At 36.2% G+C, this 19,152-nt stretch overlaps 1 protein-coding gene across 2 annotated transcripts in view; it reads left to right on the top strand.

Annotated features, from left to right (window-relative positions):
- Nucleotides 1–19,152, top strand: part of SKAP2 (src kinase associated phosphoprotein 2) — a 110,846-nt gene that overhangs the window by 7,294 nt on the left and 84,400 nt on the right. For both annotated transcript variants that reach the window (XM_052693587.1, XM_052693588.1), the window contains exons 2-4: nucleotides 3,007–3,112; nucleotides 5,299–5,324; nucleotides 15,045–15,149. In XM_052693587.1, coding sequence (XP_052549547.1) covers nucleotides 3,007–3,112; nucleotides 5,299–5,324; nucleotides 15,045–15,149 — 237 coding nt within the window. The remainder of the gene's footprint in view (nucleotides 1–3,006; nucleotides 3,113–5,298; nucleotides 5,325–15,044; nucleotides 15,150–19,152) is intronic.

The following is a 19,152-nucleotide window of genomic DNA, read 5'->3' as shown; positions in this document are numbered from 1 at the left end:
TGCTGTAGGCATTAAGTGAACAGTCTTTTATGTGAAGCCAGTGATGAAGAATTCTGTGAAAGCTGGGACTGTTTCTCGTATACTCAGGGAGGTGTACAGGTGGTGAAGTAACAATAATAACTTAGATTTTCTTGCTCCTTGTCCAGAGGAGCTTATGATAAGTGACTCATCCTATGTGCATCTGGCACATCAGGAAGGGATTTACAATGCTAGATCAGGAGATGGCTTGAGCAAGATGTGCATCATTCTGTGTAATTGTCAGTAGGAAGGAAAATGCGTGATATGATAATGTGGTATTTTCAACTATATTGCTGCTTAGGCATACTGTTACAGATAGATGCATGTCAGGTCTGTCTTCATATTTTGGGGATGTGATGAATCAGGTTATATTTATGCCTTTTCTGAACACACATAAGTGACAGCATTCCATGGTGAGTATGGTGTTTACATGGCTCCAGACAGAATACTTCTGGAACTTGTTTTGCAGTCTCACAGGACAGGGAAATCATTGGCATCCCAGGGATGTTTTATCTGTAAATGCTGCTGTTTGTGAGGAGCTTGTGCATGATTGCTGTCCTTCTGTTCATCTCCCTCTCCTCCAACTTACTATCTTTTACTGGAATATGTGAAGATCTACTTTTGCCCTGTACCTCTGTGGCTGAAAATTCTGCACTATTTCTGCTTTTGAAGTCCAAGCAGAAGAAAAGAGGCGATGTGATCAGTCCTCAGGATTTTTATCTCAGCAATGCATTTAAGCTAGAACTGGTAATTCTTCTTTATGACAATCAGCCTTGTTTCTTTTCCCTTCCATCCCCTTAATTTTCTCAACATTAGTGGTTATAGAAAGCTCTGATAGTCAGAACCTGAGATGGAGTTCTCAGCCACTTCTCAGTTTTGAGCTTTTCCATGAGATTGCAAAGCCCACTGAATTTAAATGGAGACTTCAGAGGCAAAGTTTGGTCATCAGTTCGTGCCTGAAGATTGCTGTGTAAGCATCGCTCCTTATGTATAAAGCCAAGTAATTGCTCTAAACTTTCACATACTGCTGAAATAAAACTTAGAAGCAGCTGTCAGATTTTTAAAATAAATACATAAAAGTAGGAAGGAACCGATATTTAATCAGAATGTCCCTTCTAGAGAGAAAGGTTTGTCTGTACTGAAAAATGCTGTTGGGTTTCACTGAACAAAACCTCTTAGCAGTTTTGGTTTCTGCTCTCAGTAGCAAAAGTATCAGGCCTTTTGACCTAAAGGTGGTTTTGTGGCTGGCCAAGGTTTTGTGACTGTATGGGCCTTTACTTGCTCCCTTGATCAGAAATTAGAGTCCTTGGAATTTATGAAGATGTGTAGATTTTCTGTATGTTAGAGCAAAATGTTTCCATGTGTGCTTGGCTTACGGCATAGAGGCTGCTGAGGGATGAGTCTGGAGGATTCATTAATAGACACTCCAAATGCCTTTCCTTCTGGCCTTTTGCAGAAGCTGTGACACAGAACTGAGATTTTCTTTTGTCTGTGGATCTGCTTTGGAAAATGTGTTGGGGAAGCTTCTCTTTCTGTCTTACAGGGAGTGGGAACATACTGTTGTTCGGAACTCTGAAAACATTAAAAAATGTCGTTATTGCCACATCTTGTGTAGACAGTGAGTCCATCTAAGTAATAATACTGTGGTAAATTATTTACAAAGTGTGAAATCTTTGTAATGGCTATGCTAGTGTTTTCAAAAAGTAACTTTTGACTTTCTTGCAACTTGGAAGGAGAAGAGTGACTTGTTTCTGCTGAGCTTCTGATCTACAGAGAGAGAAAAGCAGGCGATTCAAGCTTTCAGTTAGGAAATCTGCAGTAAATATTAACTTACTGTTTTTAAAATGTGATTTGTTGAGTGTGAACATTTGAGTGCTTAATTGCTTTTGTATCCTTATTGTGAAACATCTCATCTGATTTGAGAAGTTACAGAACTAAAATAGAACTAGCCATATCTGCTTGCATGTACATAGACTATGCCAAAGTGTGTATGTGGGGCAAGTGTCTAAATGGAGACGTTTGTGACTTATGCTTGTTTCTACTTCTTGAATAAATAGGTGTTAACCATACAGCTGAGAAGCTGAAATTACTAAGCAAGTTTTTTTCGTTGTTGTAGTAGTAGTTCTGCTTTTCAATTTCCAGGTAGCCATATCTTGATTGGTAACTACATAAGGTTATTACAGTAAATGTGGGCAATGATTTTTGCTAACCGGGAAAACATACTACTGAAAGACTTAGACTCTAAAAATTCTCAGTCAGTGCGCTATTTTTGTCCAGTGCAATGGGTTTTTACTATATTACAATGAACCACAGTAACTTTAATGGGATACTTTGATTCTGCATCCCTGTATAAGATACTTTCTGCATTAGAATGAAACAAATGCAGTGCAGGTTAGAGTTCTGTGATTCTGCAAGCATGCTTGAAGTTGAGTACATATGTGTCTCGACTGTATTTCAATATGGTTATTATCATGCTTATTTGTTTGCCAGGTTAAAACTTTGAATATGAACCACAGTCATGCAGGAGCTGAGAGGCAGTGAGATCATTTGGAAATACTGGAACCAAAAAGTGACCTATATTAGTGGCTGGATAGGCATTACTGCTGAAAGAGTGAATTTCTCAACCATTTTTGTAACGTGATCTTCTGAAATAACACAGCAGTAATATGTGCATAAAGGCTCTTTCCATGTTTTAGCTTTATCCCTTACTTTAGGTGATGGAAAGTAATTGTTATAGCAGTGCAATTTATTAGGGCTTACTTGGCGCAATTAAGTGAGCAAGAATCAAATGTCACCATAGGATTTGCTGTGCTAAGCATAAGTAGATCAGTGAACAAATTGTATCTCATTTAGAATAGGAAAAGCCTGTTAACTGTGCTGGGTGTAGGCCTGAAAATAATTTTCTTCATAGTAGTGGCTGGGCGAACTCATTACAGCACTGTGTGTCCTTACTGAAGAGTGCATCTTTTTCTTCATTTTCTGATTTAGATGTCGACACGTTTATTTCCCAGACCCTAAAAGGTGAAAACTTGTCCAAGAAAGCAAAGGAGAAAAGGGATATTCTTCTTAAGAAGATAAAAGATGTCAAGGCAAGGTAAGTAAGCTTTGTGGGTTTAATATGTTACGAAGTAACTTACGTGCAACGTAGTTTTCTTTTAACAACCTTTTAATAATCACTAGCAATATTATCTGTTTAGGTCTTAGTTTGTCAAATAATCAGCTTGGGTTTAGTCTTTCTATCTTGATGAATCTGCTAGGATTCAGTAAGAATCAGGAAGGTAAGGATTCGTCACATTTGAATTGCAGTGGGGCTCAGAATGCTTCAGCAAGCTTGTTACTTAGACCTCACTTTGGTGAGATTCATTAAAATATGGGAAATACAATGCATACAAAGTAGGAATGAGCTTCCTTTTGCCGTCCTCAGCTGGTGTAAAGCAGCTCTATTGGATGCTGAGTTAGTGTTACTGCACAGGCTGTTGTTTCAACTTCCTACTGGAACTGAACGAAACTGGAAGCTGTTTGTAGGTGGTAAGTTTGTTTCAACAATGTTGAGATATTAAAGTACTGTGACAGACCAAACAGTGATTTTTTTTTTGGCTTGTTTTTAAATTTAGTATGATTTCAGACACAGTTATGTTGTAACTTAACATTGATGAAAACAATTTGTCTGAAGAGATTTGGCTATAGTTTACGTGCTACAAAAATATTCTTTGCAAGATCTCTTTTTTTTTTCCAACTCAGATCTACTAGGAGATACTGTAGTACTTGCTGTTCTTTTTTTTGATTGCTGTTCCCTGAGTGTTCTCCTGCAAGTTGCTTCTGTTGGGTTCCTACTGAGCTTTACTTCGACTGCTCCTGCATCTGTGGCCACTTGGTTACAGTTTCAAACACAGCACAACCATCTGGCAAGGGCGGTGTTCTTGGTGTCCTACAAACTGTGGGAAGGCATGATATGTGCCTCAGCATTTTGTAACTGAAAATGTTTGTGCATTTCATTAGGGCTGTAAATGCTTGTGGAAGTACTTTCTCTATATATATATATATATATTTTTTTTAAGGAAGCAGGATTTTGTGTCTTTGTGCTTTCCCTTTGGATTGTTGAGCTGACTGGGACTGTACAGATGACTTGCAGATACAGCACTGCTGACTTGTTTTCTTCCATCTTATGACTCAGTCTATTTTTTTTATATGACGATGAAGTATCAAAGGTGGGAACCTGTAGTGAGGAGCTCAGCTGTCACCGAGTTCTTTCCTAGTTATTGATATGACCCTGTGATTTCACATCTTATCTTCATTTCTAATTTATCCCTGGTCTCCTCTAATAGTACTCACTCTTAGCAGTATTTTGCTGTTCATGCAGGATACAAAATGTGTGTGTAGTCACAGTCTTTGATTTTTACATCCCACATACTGTGCTGTGCCTAAGTACTGCTGCTACTTGCTGTGCAGGATTTCTTAGATTGGGCCTTTTATTTCTGTTTCTGTTTCTTCTTTCTGACTAGCCTGATAAAAGCACTAATGCTTATTGTCCATAAAGATGGTCTTAGCAGCTGTATTTTATTTGCTGGTCACTTCTAGTGAAATCTTTCACACAAGTACATGCTGCTCAAGTTGCCTTTTTACATAACTTTGCTGTGATTGTTTATCCTTATACATCAAAGCATATCCGAAGATCATTTTGTTTCTGAAGAAACAGTATTTCTTCCTATGGGATGATAGATATTTTCTTAGGCATTATGCAGATGTCTTTATATTTTTAAATGATTTTACATCTAAGTATGCGTCAGCTTTTCATTTATGGTTAATTATTAGTACTTTTCTTTGGGTTTGATAGAATACTGCAACAAAAACTATACTTCGTATATATATATATATTTTTTTCTTGCTGACCTACTGTGTTATTTTTAGGAAAGGCATAGTGGGTTTTACTTAGGAATTTTTGAAATAATTTCAGAAATCTTTTCAGTGAAAGAGACGCTTTTGTGTGTTTATATGATTAAAATATCTGAATAGATGTGTATACCTAGAATAGGCTGCCTTATCAGGTTTTGGTTTTGTTTAACTTCCTTAAAACGACTAAGCATTCTCTCTACTGCAAAAGTAAAAGGAAGATCGATTTTTAAATATAAAAAACTTGTCCAAGAATGAAACTATGAAAAAGTTTCAGCACTGAGTTTCAACCACAGAGGTTACAGAAAACTAGGAATCATTTTATAATGTTTATATTGCTGTGCATTTGCTAGCATGTATTGCATTATGTCGTTTGTTCTTCTTTTGCAGTTACCCTCAAGAATTCCAGGATAAAGGTAAATCTCATACATTTCTTCCCACTGTAGTATATTTTTGCTCCATGACAGACTGTCGTACTGGTTTTTAAACACTCAAGTATGCGTTGCTTGGCCGAGGCCGCTAGCTCCACCTGCTGAGTGAAACAGCAAAGAGCTCCCAAGTTTTAGTTCTTGCTGAGCCATCTCTGGGCTGGGTTCATTTCCTTCCTTAAATGCATCTGAGAATGCTTAGAAAAGAGTGAAGGTTAGAAAAATACCTCAGAATTTAATACAAATGGAGCTTGTTATGTCTGATTTAATTAGAGCTTAGCATTGCATGTGACTGTGATGCAGGTTTTTCCTTTTTTTTTTTTCTTTCCCCTCCCAACCCCCCCCCAAAGAACGCATATACAAAGTAATCTGCTTGGGAGATAAAATGTTAACAGAGATAATTTATTTCAACTTCTTTTAACAGTGATTGCAGAGGTCTTCAACTCCATAGTGGTATTTCTTTAACCTTTTAATAGGCTCAGCTAGTGGCAATATGATATTGGCTTTCGATCCACAGTGAATGGATGTTTTCACAGTATAGCAGGATCCCAGGCCTTTAGTTGGAGAGGAGACGATTTAGTGTGCTGGTAATGAAAACTGAAGTGTGGGTTATCTATTATCTTCTGGTGGAGTTAAGACAAAGCTGCAGAACTCAGTTCCGGCAAGACTTAGGAGTTTGTTGCTACAGTGTTGTATTCTGTAACTAAACCTGGAAGGGCTCTTATTTCCATGATGCTAATTCTTGAGGTCATGACCTATAGCCTGTGGATGCTGGTATGAGGGTCACACTGTGAGGTCAAAAAGCCTGTGCAAAGCTCTACATCTTGCACTGGCTGGGGAACTTTCTGTTTTGGAACCGGGAGGTTCGAATGTGTGGACTACTTTCTGCCTCCTGATAAAGTGAAAATATGTGAAGTCATATTCAGGCAAGTAATGTTATAACAAGGCATAACAAGTCCATACATCTCGTACTGCTTTTTAAGTCAAGTTATAGAGGTCTAACGGTTCAACTGAATGAGAAAATGCAACTTCTCAAAGTTAGCCAAGATTTTGTAAGTTCAATCTGTGGTTCTTTAAAAAGTTATGTTAATATTGTTGCTGTTTTTCCTATGTTGTGACTGAGTACCCTTACAGAAGTTTCTCTCTTCCCTTTACTGCCCAATAGAATTAAGGGTGGAAAAATCAAATGTTAATTTATGAAAAAAATGCCTAATGTGAAAGTAGGTGAATGATTGTTTAATTACAGTGCACCTGGCTTTTTGGAAAACATTTTTTTCAGAAGTTGGTAGAGAGTCACAGACTTGGATATTTATTAAAAGTAGAACTGTCTACAGAGAACAGAGTTGTTTTTTTTATAAGCTCAAGAAATTCATAATGTGTTTACTTTTCTCATTGATAACTTGATTCAGAATTTCTTCTGCAATTCAAAAAATGATTATTGAAGATAAAATTTAGTTATCTCGAGTAAAATGTGTGATTTCGTTGATATAGTTTGTAATTGCTCTGATTTGTGGAAGTTGTATTGAACATTATTGTTTTTATTAGGGTGTACTTGCTTCTGAAGAAGGATATGTTGCTGTTTTAATTTAACTTTCATAATATATATTTTAGGTTCAGATGCTGTAACTGTGTGCAGATGGTGAAGCTTGTAAATGCTGACATGTTAGATTTGTTTGGGGTTTGTTAATAAAATGAGAAGACTCTCAAGTTACACCATTGTTTTCTGCAAACAAGGATAAATTTCTTCAAATTCTTGTGCATTTGTGTGCATGAATATGAAAAATTCATGGGAAGTATGAGCCTGCTCTTATTTGCAAAATATTTGAGGGAATGTGGTTGAGTGATATGAATTGTCAGTGTAATCTCTGGAGATCAGGAAGTATATACTAAACTTTATTTGGTAGTGTCATTCTTACTTAAGGCCTGTGCAAATTAAGCATGACTCAGGTAGGTGTAGAACAAAGTACTCATCACACAGGGGTGAGCAATTGGATTCTGTGCCAGCTACTGAAGTAAAAAGCAGTGGCAGCAGCTGAATGAGGTCAACTTTTGTGCACATTGCATGCTATGTGCACACCTCTATGTTAGAAAAATGGAAAATAGAAGATTTAGAATTGAGATGTCTAGTCATCTTCTCATTTCTTCCCTGCTTCCAGAGAAAGAAGAAATACTCTCAAAATATAAAGTGAAAAAGGAATGGTGGATGAAGCAGAAATGGGATCATTGTACTGAAAGGAAATATGAAGGGGAGAAAAACCAGCAAAGCAACTCATTACGATGCACAGTTGAAACTCATATTTGCTGTTTGCTGTATCCAATTTCTCTTAATGCAAATAATAGTCTTTTTTTTTTTTTTTTTTTCAAGCTAAAAGAACGGTGAGGAACGATTCATACCATGTAGCATCATCACCGTGTATTAGTTATCTTATTATATTGACTGTTTGCAAAAATTCTGCGAGTTATCTGTCATCATTCCAGAGTCATCCAGAAGATTTTTTTGATGGCTGAAAGAAGTGGACTAACATTTTGGATATTCTTATATTTCCCATAAAATATTACTAAATGGGGCACTGGTCTCTCAAACAGCAGCTCCATCAGCTTGTAAGTTGTTCCACAAACATGTTCTGTGGACATTGCTTGTCACTCCACTTTCTTTCATGGTTACTTGTTCTCAAAGTTCCACTGGCTTTGCACATAGTGACTAGTCTGTTTGTCCAAGGTATTTTGTGTCAGCGCTTGTTGTATGGGCTTTTGCTACTAAGATACAGAATCTCACCTTCAGAAAGATAAGAATGTTTAAAATAAAAATTAGAAAAGTAGAAGTAGAAATGGAAGAGCCTGTAAGTAGAACCAGGCTTCTTAAAACTGAAATCATCCTCTTGAAAATCTCAGCCTTTCAGAAAGGGCATCTACTTCCTTACAACCAAATCGATGGAATGGAGCACTTTCTTGCATCCTCTTAAAAGTAACTTTTTTTTTCTTATGTTGCCACCTGTTTGGTCATTAAGTAGACTAGCAAATACATCCTTAGTACCCACATACTAAAAAAAGAGAAGTTCTTTAGGGGATGTGAATGCTTATGAAAATATAAGATTTAAATTAATAACACAGGAAAATAGATAACATTTGACAAAATTCAATAATCACATGTTGAAGTTTACAGTTAAGCAGAATGCTGATTTGTATTTTCAGTTTCTTCTCATGACCAATGGTATTGATATCCAAAACACGAATATTTCCACGAATCTATTATTATGTTAAGTATTTTATTCTTAGGTTAAGGAACTTATTTGAAGCTTCTTTTACTCTTACTCCAGTGTGTATATATATATTTTTGAATTTGAAGTATTTGACTCTTCTTCTAAGCAGTTTAAGCTCAACCGTAAAGCTGCAGTTGCACTCAGGATGACCTGTTCTCGATCTTAGAGGTGAGAAGGAACATGGAAACTGAGGCAGTTTTTATAGGAATTGGGTTCATTCTTAATAAGACTAATATTCCACTAAGGATATAGAAATGTGGGCTTTGTCAAAGATTGAGTTAATACAGTTTTTGGCATTTCTCTGTTTTGAGATTAATTGTATCAGTACCATGGCTGCCAAAATGTTTACTTAAAAGAACCTTGTTTTCAGCTTATGCTAAAAATAGTGCTAATGTTGGCAGAAGCATTCTGAGCCCTAGAAGCTGTACTTGTGTTTGAGGTTCACTTGCCATCTGTTCTCTACATTTATTTTAGTAATATATATTTTTAAAATCATTTTTCACACACACACACAAAAATCAGTCTGTTTGAAGTGAGACACCAAAAACACTAGCCGAATCCAGTCATAATATGGCAATTTACAGAACAAGTTCCCCTCATAAAGCTTGCAGTGCTACTCATATCTGATCTGCAACACATGACTTTGGCAGTATTTATATAGAAAAGTATGATTTGATGTTTGCTGAATTACTGCTTTTAAGTCTAATAAAGGTCCACCCTTTCATTTTCATTTTGCTTTACTTTAATGGAAGTTAAACTTATGCCTCTAGAGCATCAGTGATGTTCTGCGTGTGATTTTGGAGCACCTACAGGAAGCCTTTAAATGATTCAGATGCCTTTGTGGCTCCTGGCAGGACAGTGAGTGTCTGGAGGCTGAAACAGGGAGATAGGCAGCCTGAAAGAGTAGTGCTGTATACAGAGACTTTGCATTTTCTGTTTTGTATGGAAGTGATCTTTCTGTTTCTGACACTGTACACCGTTTTTCAGGAAATAGCAGCAGAGTTTTAGGAGTCATTTTGGAGTTGAGAAAGGGATGCAGTAGCTGGTGGTAATCAGAGCAGTGGCGGATGAGAGTTCTGTATTTTAACACAGTTGAGTTTTTCAGTCAGGAGCATAAATACATCATTAGTAGCTAACCATAACTGGGAAAGAGATGGCTTAGTTGTTATGCAGTCCTTTGAGGATCATCATGATGTATTTCTAGAGAGACTATCAGATGCAGTAAAAATGTGCCAAATATCCCTTTATCCTGGAAGTCTGGAGTGTCTCACAGTAGGCAGGTCACCGTGTTGTTCCTTTCAGCTACACACAGCTGTTGTCTGGGAAGTGTGCATGCCAAGTGCAATTTCCAGCAGCACAAGGAACATCCACCAGTGCAGCACAGAATGGTTTTATCCTGATGTGCACCATCAGAAAGGTCTGGGTACTGGGTACTCAACAAGTAAAACTTATATTGCTTTTCTTTTTTTTTTTTTTCTTTTTTTTGCTTGGTGTATATTTGCTTACAAACTGAAGGATGTTCCAGTATTTTTTAGCTGCTAGAAGATTCCTACTTGACCTTTACAGAACAAACAAGCCATTAAAAACTATCTTGTTAGCATCAGAATCTAGAAGGCAGGAATGAGTATCAAAGCAGATTGCATTGCAAAGCATACATTGAGAGAGTGGCTGTCACCAGTCATCTTGCAGAGATGGGTTCTTATGGATTGAGATGGTAGCATCCTAAAAAAATTTATTTTTAAATTAAAAATCAGCTTCAGTTATCAAGGGGCTGAAGCAGGCTTGTGCCAATTTGAAAGCAACTTTATCCAGTTATTTCTGTGCAAACCTGTGTAAGTGAAAACCTTGCATTTATTTGCATGGTGGCGTCGTGGAGCCCTTTGCTCAGCAGGCTCTTATTGCAGCAAAGGCTGGACCGAAGGCAGTTGTTGCAGCCTGCTGTGATGTGGGAGCTCGCGAATTGGCAAGAAGCAGGATGTTTTGACCTGCACATCTCTTTGTTTTCATGAGTTGCTTTATTTGAGTAATTTCGTTGTATCACTTTATATGAACTCTTTAGAAATAAAATGAGTTTTTAGTGATCTGAGAACCTCTAATGAGCAACAATGTCTTTCTTAGGCATTGGTTGAAGCATCTGAAGCATCCTGTTTGCCTTTTCTCAGTTTTAGCAGCTTAAGTAGTATCTTTAAGGCTCATTGTAATCAGACTATTGCAGATGAAAATGAATTCCTGAGTTTTTTTTTTTTTTAAAGTGGAACAATATGGTCCTGCTCATTATATTCAGGTTGTACCAAATAAACCTGTTGGAAATCTTCAAAATAGAAAACAGAGATTAAAGTGCAGCCCTTGTTACAGTTAGGAGAAGTTTTACCCAGTTCTACAGTCTTAATGTGGTATAACTTACCCTTTGGTGTACATCGTTTCCTAAATTAGTTAAGGAGCTGTAACTGAAAAGGTAGCATTTACAAGGAAAGATGTGGTTTATTTTTGTACAGATAGCATAAAATATTGATTCTACTATCAAACCTGTAAGAGGTTAGTTTAAATTGCAGAATCCCGAGAATAAGATCGGTTCACGTACATATTTTAGTTATCTATTAAGTAACTATTTATTGTAACTATTAAGTATCTACTGTTAATTAAACTTTTTTTCAAGTTCCAGATAAGTCATACAGTATTCTGGGGAAACAAGAAACTATCAATGGGCATCAGCTCCTTAACTATCCTTGTAACTACATAACAGGGACACATTCATGTCATTTCTTTGTGCAATAACTTTAGCAAAGAAGTATTTTTAAACTGATCATTAATTTTATGACCACAGAAATGAGATGCAGAATTTATGCTGTTGTCATTGGCACAAGTTCAAGGCACTACTGACATTAAGTGTGATTGTAATGGAATGGCTGCCAACTAATGAGTCTATAGACATTTCATTTGAGCATGCTTTGCTTATAGAAGTCTGATTAGGCAGTAATGCTTTCAATTATGCCAGCAAATTGCATTGGATACATTTACCTGATGCCCATTCTTGCTTTGTAGTTCAGTTTTCTATTACATAAATGCAAGTTGAATGCTTCTCTTTAATTTATTGGTGCTTTTGGGGTGTATTTTTAGGTACTTGGCACCTGAAGAGAGGAGTAGCGACTTGTGCTGCTCAACACTGACTCCTCTGACTGCTTAAGGAGTAGCAGTGATAGTTTCAAATGCAGTTTTATCTAGCCTTCTTTGGAAGGTGAGGTATAAACTGCAGTGCAGCACCTTAATGGAGGAGAATGTGGAGACAAGACAGAGATTACTCTGAGTGGGAATGCAAAGGACCCCACAGAATCAGCAGGAAGCCTCTCTGTAAACTGTCAGGAGCAATATCCTTGTGTATTAATAGCAAACACTCCTAAGGTGTCTTTTAACTGCCAAAACCCAAGGCTGATAGCCTGTACTCATTGTTTCACGTGAGCACAAAAGCTCTGTGAAACACTGCCTGTTAAAGCTGCAGAACACGTGGAGTCCGCTCTCCATCAACACGACTGCAGCTCACGATAGATGAGTGAAGGGTTACATTTCAGTGCATAATACAGACTTAAAATACTTCTGTTTAATCTAAAACAAAAACAAAAAAAGGAAGTTTTTGGCTTTAGTCCTCTGTAGCTGCAGGTTACTTGCGATTCTTTTAGTGCCTGTGACCTGTTCTCCATGTTTTTGATACACAAAAAGTTGGGGTACCTAAATATATGACTGCATGACATGGGATCTGTATATTTGTCCTGATTATCTTTCTCATCTTTTTTTCATTGTCTTCGAAGTCCTCAAGCCTTTGTTTACAATTTAACATCTAGTGAATTCTTTTATGATCTTAAAATCTTTGAAGTCATTGTATGTACCTTTTTTCCTCACAGTAACTTGTGTTATTTGAGCATTATTTTGAATTTGGATATTGTGGACTTGGATATTTGTTTTATAATAAATCTGCATTTAATGTGCACCTGATTTTTGTTCTTTCAGATACAATGTATACCTGGGAATGTACACGGGGTGCTCTAAATATGTATGTTTATATTGAAAAGCTTGTATTCTTCTAGATCATCTGGGGATTATATGAATGCTAAACACAAACGTTTACTGATTGCAAAATCCTTACCATAATTAGCAAATGCTAATTACGTAGCTTAGTGGAAGAATGGGCTAAACGTGCACCTATGGGAGTTTGTACAAAAAAATCACAACTTCTCTGAAAGAGTGCATTGCTGGCAAGGGGAAAGCCCTATGGAAATGATTCCTTTCTGTGTGCACTTCCCTGTAAGTCATGCAGAATGGCTACAGGTTCAGATATAGTGAGGCGTACTCTTACTGTTCAATCTGTGGCTTTTGATTGCTGGAGTTTGTTGATTGCTGAAGTGTTTTCCTCTAAAAACACAGCCTAATATTTTAAGTTTATTCTGCACCGAATGAGCATATAAGTGGTAAATGGGCATTTTTGACTGATAAACCAGAGATTTGAAGGTGGGTGTTGATATAAACTTAGGTTCTTTGCATTCTAGTCCAGTAAAAAATTTAGGGCAGAAAAAGAATGGAACAACTCCTGAGAGGATATGGGCTGTGATTATAATGTCTGGTCTTCTAATAAAGAGTCTATTTTGTAATTTGTGTATATTTACTATGTGTATGTATGCACAGAGAGTGAGAGGCAACTGGTCTCTTGCATGTAAGGGTAAAAGATGATAGTTGTAAATATGGCATAATCTTTTTTGTTCACATGCTCTCTGCTTTGTGGCTTTCTGTTTGGATGAAGGAGTGAATCTTGGAGACAGATAATTTACTTCTGATTGGTTTGACAGGTGTGATGAAATGCAAATATTTTGATCAGATTAACACGGGAGCTGGAGTGCTACCGGAAGTAGACTGTGTCAAAAATATATTTGGAATCAGGTTCTCATTCTAAGCAATACTTGTATGGCATTGGGACTTGAAAGGAAACTTTGCACTAAATTAATGAAAAGAAAATCAAATTTGATGTTTAGCAATTTTGGGCTACAAAAATTCCAGTAAAGCAAGAAAAAAAAAATTTCTGAAAAGAAAACATGTTGCTTTTTTTATTTTTATTTTTATTTTTTTTCAAAGAACAGGGAATAGACTGGATTTTTATATATTAAATAGAAAATAAAGGAATAAAACTCTCAGCCATAGCTAGGCAGCCAAACTGGTTTCTATGGATGCAGAGAATAATTTCACTGTGGATGGGGGTTTATTTGGGAGTTTATAAATTAGCTGTGTGGTACAGTGCTCCAAAAGAGAATATGTGAATAGAGATGCATGTCTGGAGAGCTCTGGAAAGCTTTTGCATGTGAATATAACAAAAGGAAGTGCTTAAGCAATTTTTTCCTCATACACTTTTTAAGAAAATGGAGGGCTCTTTGATCTGTTGGAGCATCAGAGTTATGATTTTGGTTTGGTGACAGTGTCAGCTTTAATTATTGGATATTTCTTATTTTCCAAGGCTGTTTCTTTAAAAACAAATAAATAATCATGTGGTTGAGGTTGTGGTTTCTTTCTAATTTTCACTTTTTTTCCCCCTATATTTCCAGTATTTTTTTTCCCTTCTGCTTCTTTGCCTAGTTGCTATGAAAGCAAACAAACCAAACTCAGAAAATACACTGCATTTCAGGGGGGTAAAATTAAATTTCGTCTTATTAAACAAGAACCTCAACTGTAGCAATTTCTCTTTATTTCCCAATATTTAATACACTCTGGTCAGCATCATGCGCTGTTCAGCTAATAACGCAACGTTTGTTTGTTTGTTTGTTGTGTTAGGGCTCTCAGTTGTTTGAGAAATTCATGGCTAGAGTGCTGCATTAAGGCACCCCTATGGGCTGGGTGCTCTTAGAAGGTGATCCTGTTTTTAGCTTCGTTGGAAGAGTACAGCACACACTGCATTCACAGGATGCCCCTAGAAAGAAGTTGAAGAAAAAAGGAAAGTGGGCAGAGGAGGACAAAGTGCTGCCAGAAGTAGTTGGGCGGGCCTCTGGAAGGAAGATGCAGCATATCCCAGATCCTCTCTACACTTAGAAATGAAAGAGTTCTTGCGTTGACACTGCCCATTTCTCTTCCTGACAGCGTTTGCTCTTGCCTACCTCTTTGCTGTGTTTTTTTTCTTTTTCCCCCACCCTGTCAGCTAAGCAGCACTGGTAGTAGGTTCGTTATAGGACAGTGTTTAAGAAAACCACTCCAACAAAATGCACTTGGCCAATTAGCATGTTGCTCCAGAACAGTAGCATTGAAATACAAGGTGACAAGGTGCATGAGGAATAGACACTTTGAAATAATAGTTAATATCCTCCTTAACAGTGAGATTCACTTATTCAGTTGTAATGAAAATACTTGCCTTTGGATTCTGTGTTTGCATGACAGACTATATTACATAGTAATGTGGGCTTTTTTTTTGACTTTTCAGAATTGGAAGATGAGGAAGAGTCAGAGAGCTCCTTTTCTTCACCTCCTGACAGTGCCTCAATAGCATCTGACCGATGTGATAAAGAGGATGAAGCACATTCTGATGGTATGTGACACTGTTTATCTTAGAATGTACTAGATTTGCCAGTTTGCTACAAACTCGTGTAATGGGTGCCTCGTGATGAGAATGTTACTGTTGGAAATCAGATAAGCAGATAAGCATCACAGCTGGGCAGTTTTCCTACCTTTACAAGAACCTTTAAAGGAACAGAAGAGCTCTCTCTAGTGGTCCTAGAGCATAGTGAAGCTGCCGCAAATTTGCATGTTTTTTTTTTTTTTTCTCAAACCCACGCTTTCTGATAACAAAACATCTTCTGTAGATGCGTATGTTTTTATAGAGATCATGGCTAAAGCAGTGTGAATATTTGTACTAACAAATTGTTTGTTAATTCAACATTATCAGATTCTTGTTTAATTTTATTGTGCTACTTAATGGCTTACTGTATTATTTATCATATAAATAATGAAACAGTTTATGTGATTGATATTTTTCTGCAAACTCCATGCAGAATAGGTTCATAAAATATTAAATTAATTATTCCTACAATGTTTCCTTGCATTGAAGTAGTCTTTTTGTGGAATGTTTTTGTTGTATACATTTTAAATTTGAGTTTGCATAAAAAGGAAAATCCATAGCTGTTTTCCACATTGTTTTGGGTTGTATTCATTAAATTTAATGCTAAATGTGGCTGTTCTGAAGACATGAATGATTGAATATTTCAGTAGCTAACAAGCTCGCTTTAGCATAGTGTCCATATTTTTGAGGTTTATTTATTGTATAAATAATATTAAAACCCTTCTATGGGTAATACAAGGCAGTAAATTAAGTATATGTACAAATAAATTAACGATGTATATTAATTTGTGGCACTGGAAGTTAGACCTGCTAGTGAATGATGTTTTCTGACATGATATGATGATCAAATTGTGCAGCTCATTCTCGAAATACAATTGCTGAATGAAAATATGCTTCCCGCAACATAGCACTCCACGTTTTATGTTATCCAGATTATTCCCTTTGGAAACATAAATTGCTTTTATGAGGTATAAAATTATGTCTATTGCAGAACAGGGATAAGTCAAGTACATGCATAAGTGATAAACCTTCTAACCACTGATTCAGAATAACAGTTTTTTTTTTTTATATATTCAGAACTCTGTAAAATGTGTAACAATAATAATCACACTTCTTTTTATATTGAGCTTGTTGCATTTTAGCAATGTGACCTTCTAAAAAAAAAAAGTAAAATCAAGCCTTTTTGCTTTCTTGTTGAAATGTAATTATCAGTCAAATTGAATATGGCTTTTAGAAAAGCCAAACTAATTTTCCAAACTACAGATGAATGCAACTTTCCATTTATTTATTTTTGCTTACAAACATAATCTCAACATTATTTCTAATTGTAACTTAATAACATGGTACTGATTGCATAAAGGGTTTCTGACAAAACTGTATGACTGTTTAATAGGAGATATGATTATATATTTGTTTCAAAACAAGTTAATCAAGAAAAAAGTGATAACGTTCATGAAACTAAATGAATAGCTGAAGAATGCTGATACCACAGTATATAAATTACTATATGATTTTGTACAGATGAATAATTAATTTTTAGTTCATTCTGGAAGCTGTGATTATGAGACTAGGTCTGGTACCCGCCCGTCGGTATCTTTGCTTATTGGTTAACGTTTTGAGTGGAAACATGGTGGGTTACATTTAAGGTGATGTTACCTGATTGTTCCTTCTACATTTTCAGAGAAATTCTCCTTGGTTACCTAGTGGAAGCTCAGAATGAGGGAAAGGTGGCAAATTTTGTCTGTAAATATTTACATTTAATTAGGAATTTTCTTCCTGTTTGAATGTCCAGTGTGCCATTTTGAGCGTTTTGATTTTAACATATATAGACCACCATTAAAACATAGCCTCATAGACCGCGTATGAAAATCCATGTTAAGAGGATCTTATAAGAGGTGAATTGATCCTCTGAGGTGCAATTTGTTTCAGTTTTCATAGGCATGATTGGGTTTGTTGAAGCTTAGTAGTTAATTTTTATTTTTTAGCAGTCTCTTAGTGCTCAATATTTAAGCCTAGTGAAGCAGCTGGATCCATAGGGTAGACACTTGGTCTGATGCAGTTACCAGTTTAGTTCAGCAGGGCTGTGCATAGGTGTAAAACCTCATTTGCATAGAATCAAGGCTCTCAGCATTAACAGAGGGGCATAACTGTAGGTAATCAAATGGAGAAGCATTCTTTATTTGAGTGTGTTTGTATTACTTTATATAAACCTTTGAAGCATGTTTGCTGTTTGAAAAACAAAAATGTGTGTATATATATATATATATATTTACCTTTATATACTTGAATTCAAGACTTCAAGATTTGTCTGACTTCTGAAAGCACTGCTGCTTGGCTTTGCCTTGTTACTGTCAAAATATAATTTGTGAAGGCACCCGCTTGGTAACAGATAAAGAATTAGTGTATTACGTGTACATTATAGTCATTGTAAAATCCCGGAGTTTTTGTGTGACCTTTGTCTAATGGTGTATTAATTACACAAGAGATAATCCATTTAACAATAAGTATGGGATAACTAAATTAGCACAGGTCACCTAAAGGCCTTTTGTCAAATCCGATTGTTATGTTGTCCTTTTGACTTTTACCTTATGGTAGGCACTAACAAAGTATCTAAACTTTGATGGATTATAAACTCTAAACATGATATGTATTTTTCATAATGCTAATGTAATTTTCTAGGTACTGAAAAGGTCAAACCCACACGTCTCTGTGTGCATTCTAAGTCTGTCTTTCCTTTTAATATTTCTTTTTCTCTGTTCCTCTGGTTCAAAAGTTCACTCCGTTCCCAAATGGCCACCTAATTTTCCAGTTATTCCCTCAAGCCATATGTGTTTTGGTTTCTTTATGGTTTATTAGGTACTGTAGGAAAGTAGCATAAGTTATATCTTCTAATGAAATTCAAGCACACTTCAGTGATGCTTTGACTTGATTGCTGGCAGCAATTAAATCACAACGAAGGAGAATGATGCATAGGCTTACATGTCCAGACACCCTACAGAAATTGGAAGAGGGATAAAGCACAACAAAACCCCAAATAAAATAACAAACCCAAACCCAAGACAGACAAAACAAAACAGCACTGCCAGGCACTCAGTTCTTAACTTGATTTTTTTTTTTTATTGGCTAACAGCCTGATTGATAGCAAAATCATAACTTGCTGTATGCTAACAGGCAGAGTTCACTTGTAGGTTATTGTGAGCTGATAAAGGGTTAGATGGAGTTTTGATTTTCACATTGGTCCTTGGTGCACCAGATTAATGGAATTTCAATGAGAGACTGGAGTAGTCACAGCTTTGTCAGAAAAACAGATGGAGATTCTATAGCTATGTCTGCTCATTAATACCAGTTGCCTGAAAGGTGTACTACTTCTCTATACAAAAGACTCAACATAATTGATTTTTGAGTGGTGTCTTTTTTCACTTATTGATGGCTAGGTTTCTTGCAACTTAAACGACAGGTTTTTGTATAGTACATTGTATTACAATGTTATGCCTTGTAATTTCTTACTCCTTTTCCATCTGTATGTTAAAGAACGTAAGTAATGGAAAATACATCTCTAGGTTCATTAGAAAGTAAAGCATGCTGAAATACATAAAAAGTGAAAAAGCAAGACTTTATGTAAAGTTGCTGGCAAACTTATTTTCAGTTGAGGGTTAATTAATAATGAAGTTGTCATATTAATGGGGAAAATGTTACTGTCTTTTATTTAATTTTCAGGTTCCTTAGGTTGATGTGAAATCTAGGTTTAGCGCCATACTGAAACTTTCTTAGACTTTAACAGTATAACCTTCTTTTATGATGCCCATTGTTTTTTTGGTTTTTTTTTTTTTTTTTTTTTTACTGTAAAACCTTTGGTTGGTGGTATAGAAACTTGATTCCATGCTAGGCAATGCCTTTACTATTAAGGAATACAACTTTTGTCATTACTGCAACTATTGTGAGTGAAGTTGTGAGTGAACCTACCACTTATGAA

The sequence above is a fragment of the Tympanuchus pallidicinctus genome, unplaced genomic scaffold (assembly GCF_026119805.1).
Source record: "Tympanuchus pallidicinctus isolate F22 unplaced genomic scaffold, pur_lepc_1.0 scaffold3, whole genome shotgun sequence".
NCBI classification, from domain to species: domain Eukaryota; kingdom Metazoa; phylum Chordata; class Aves; order Galliformes; family Phasianidae; genus Tympanuchus; species Tympanuchus pallidicinctus.
This window is presented reverse-complemented; position numbering and strand designations above follow the sequence as displayed.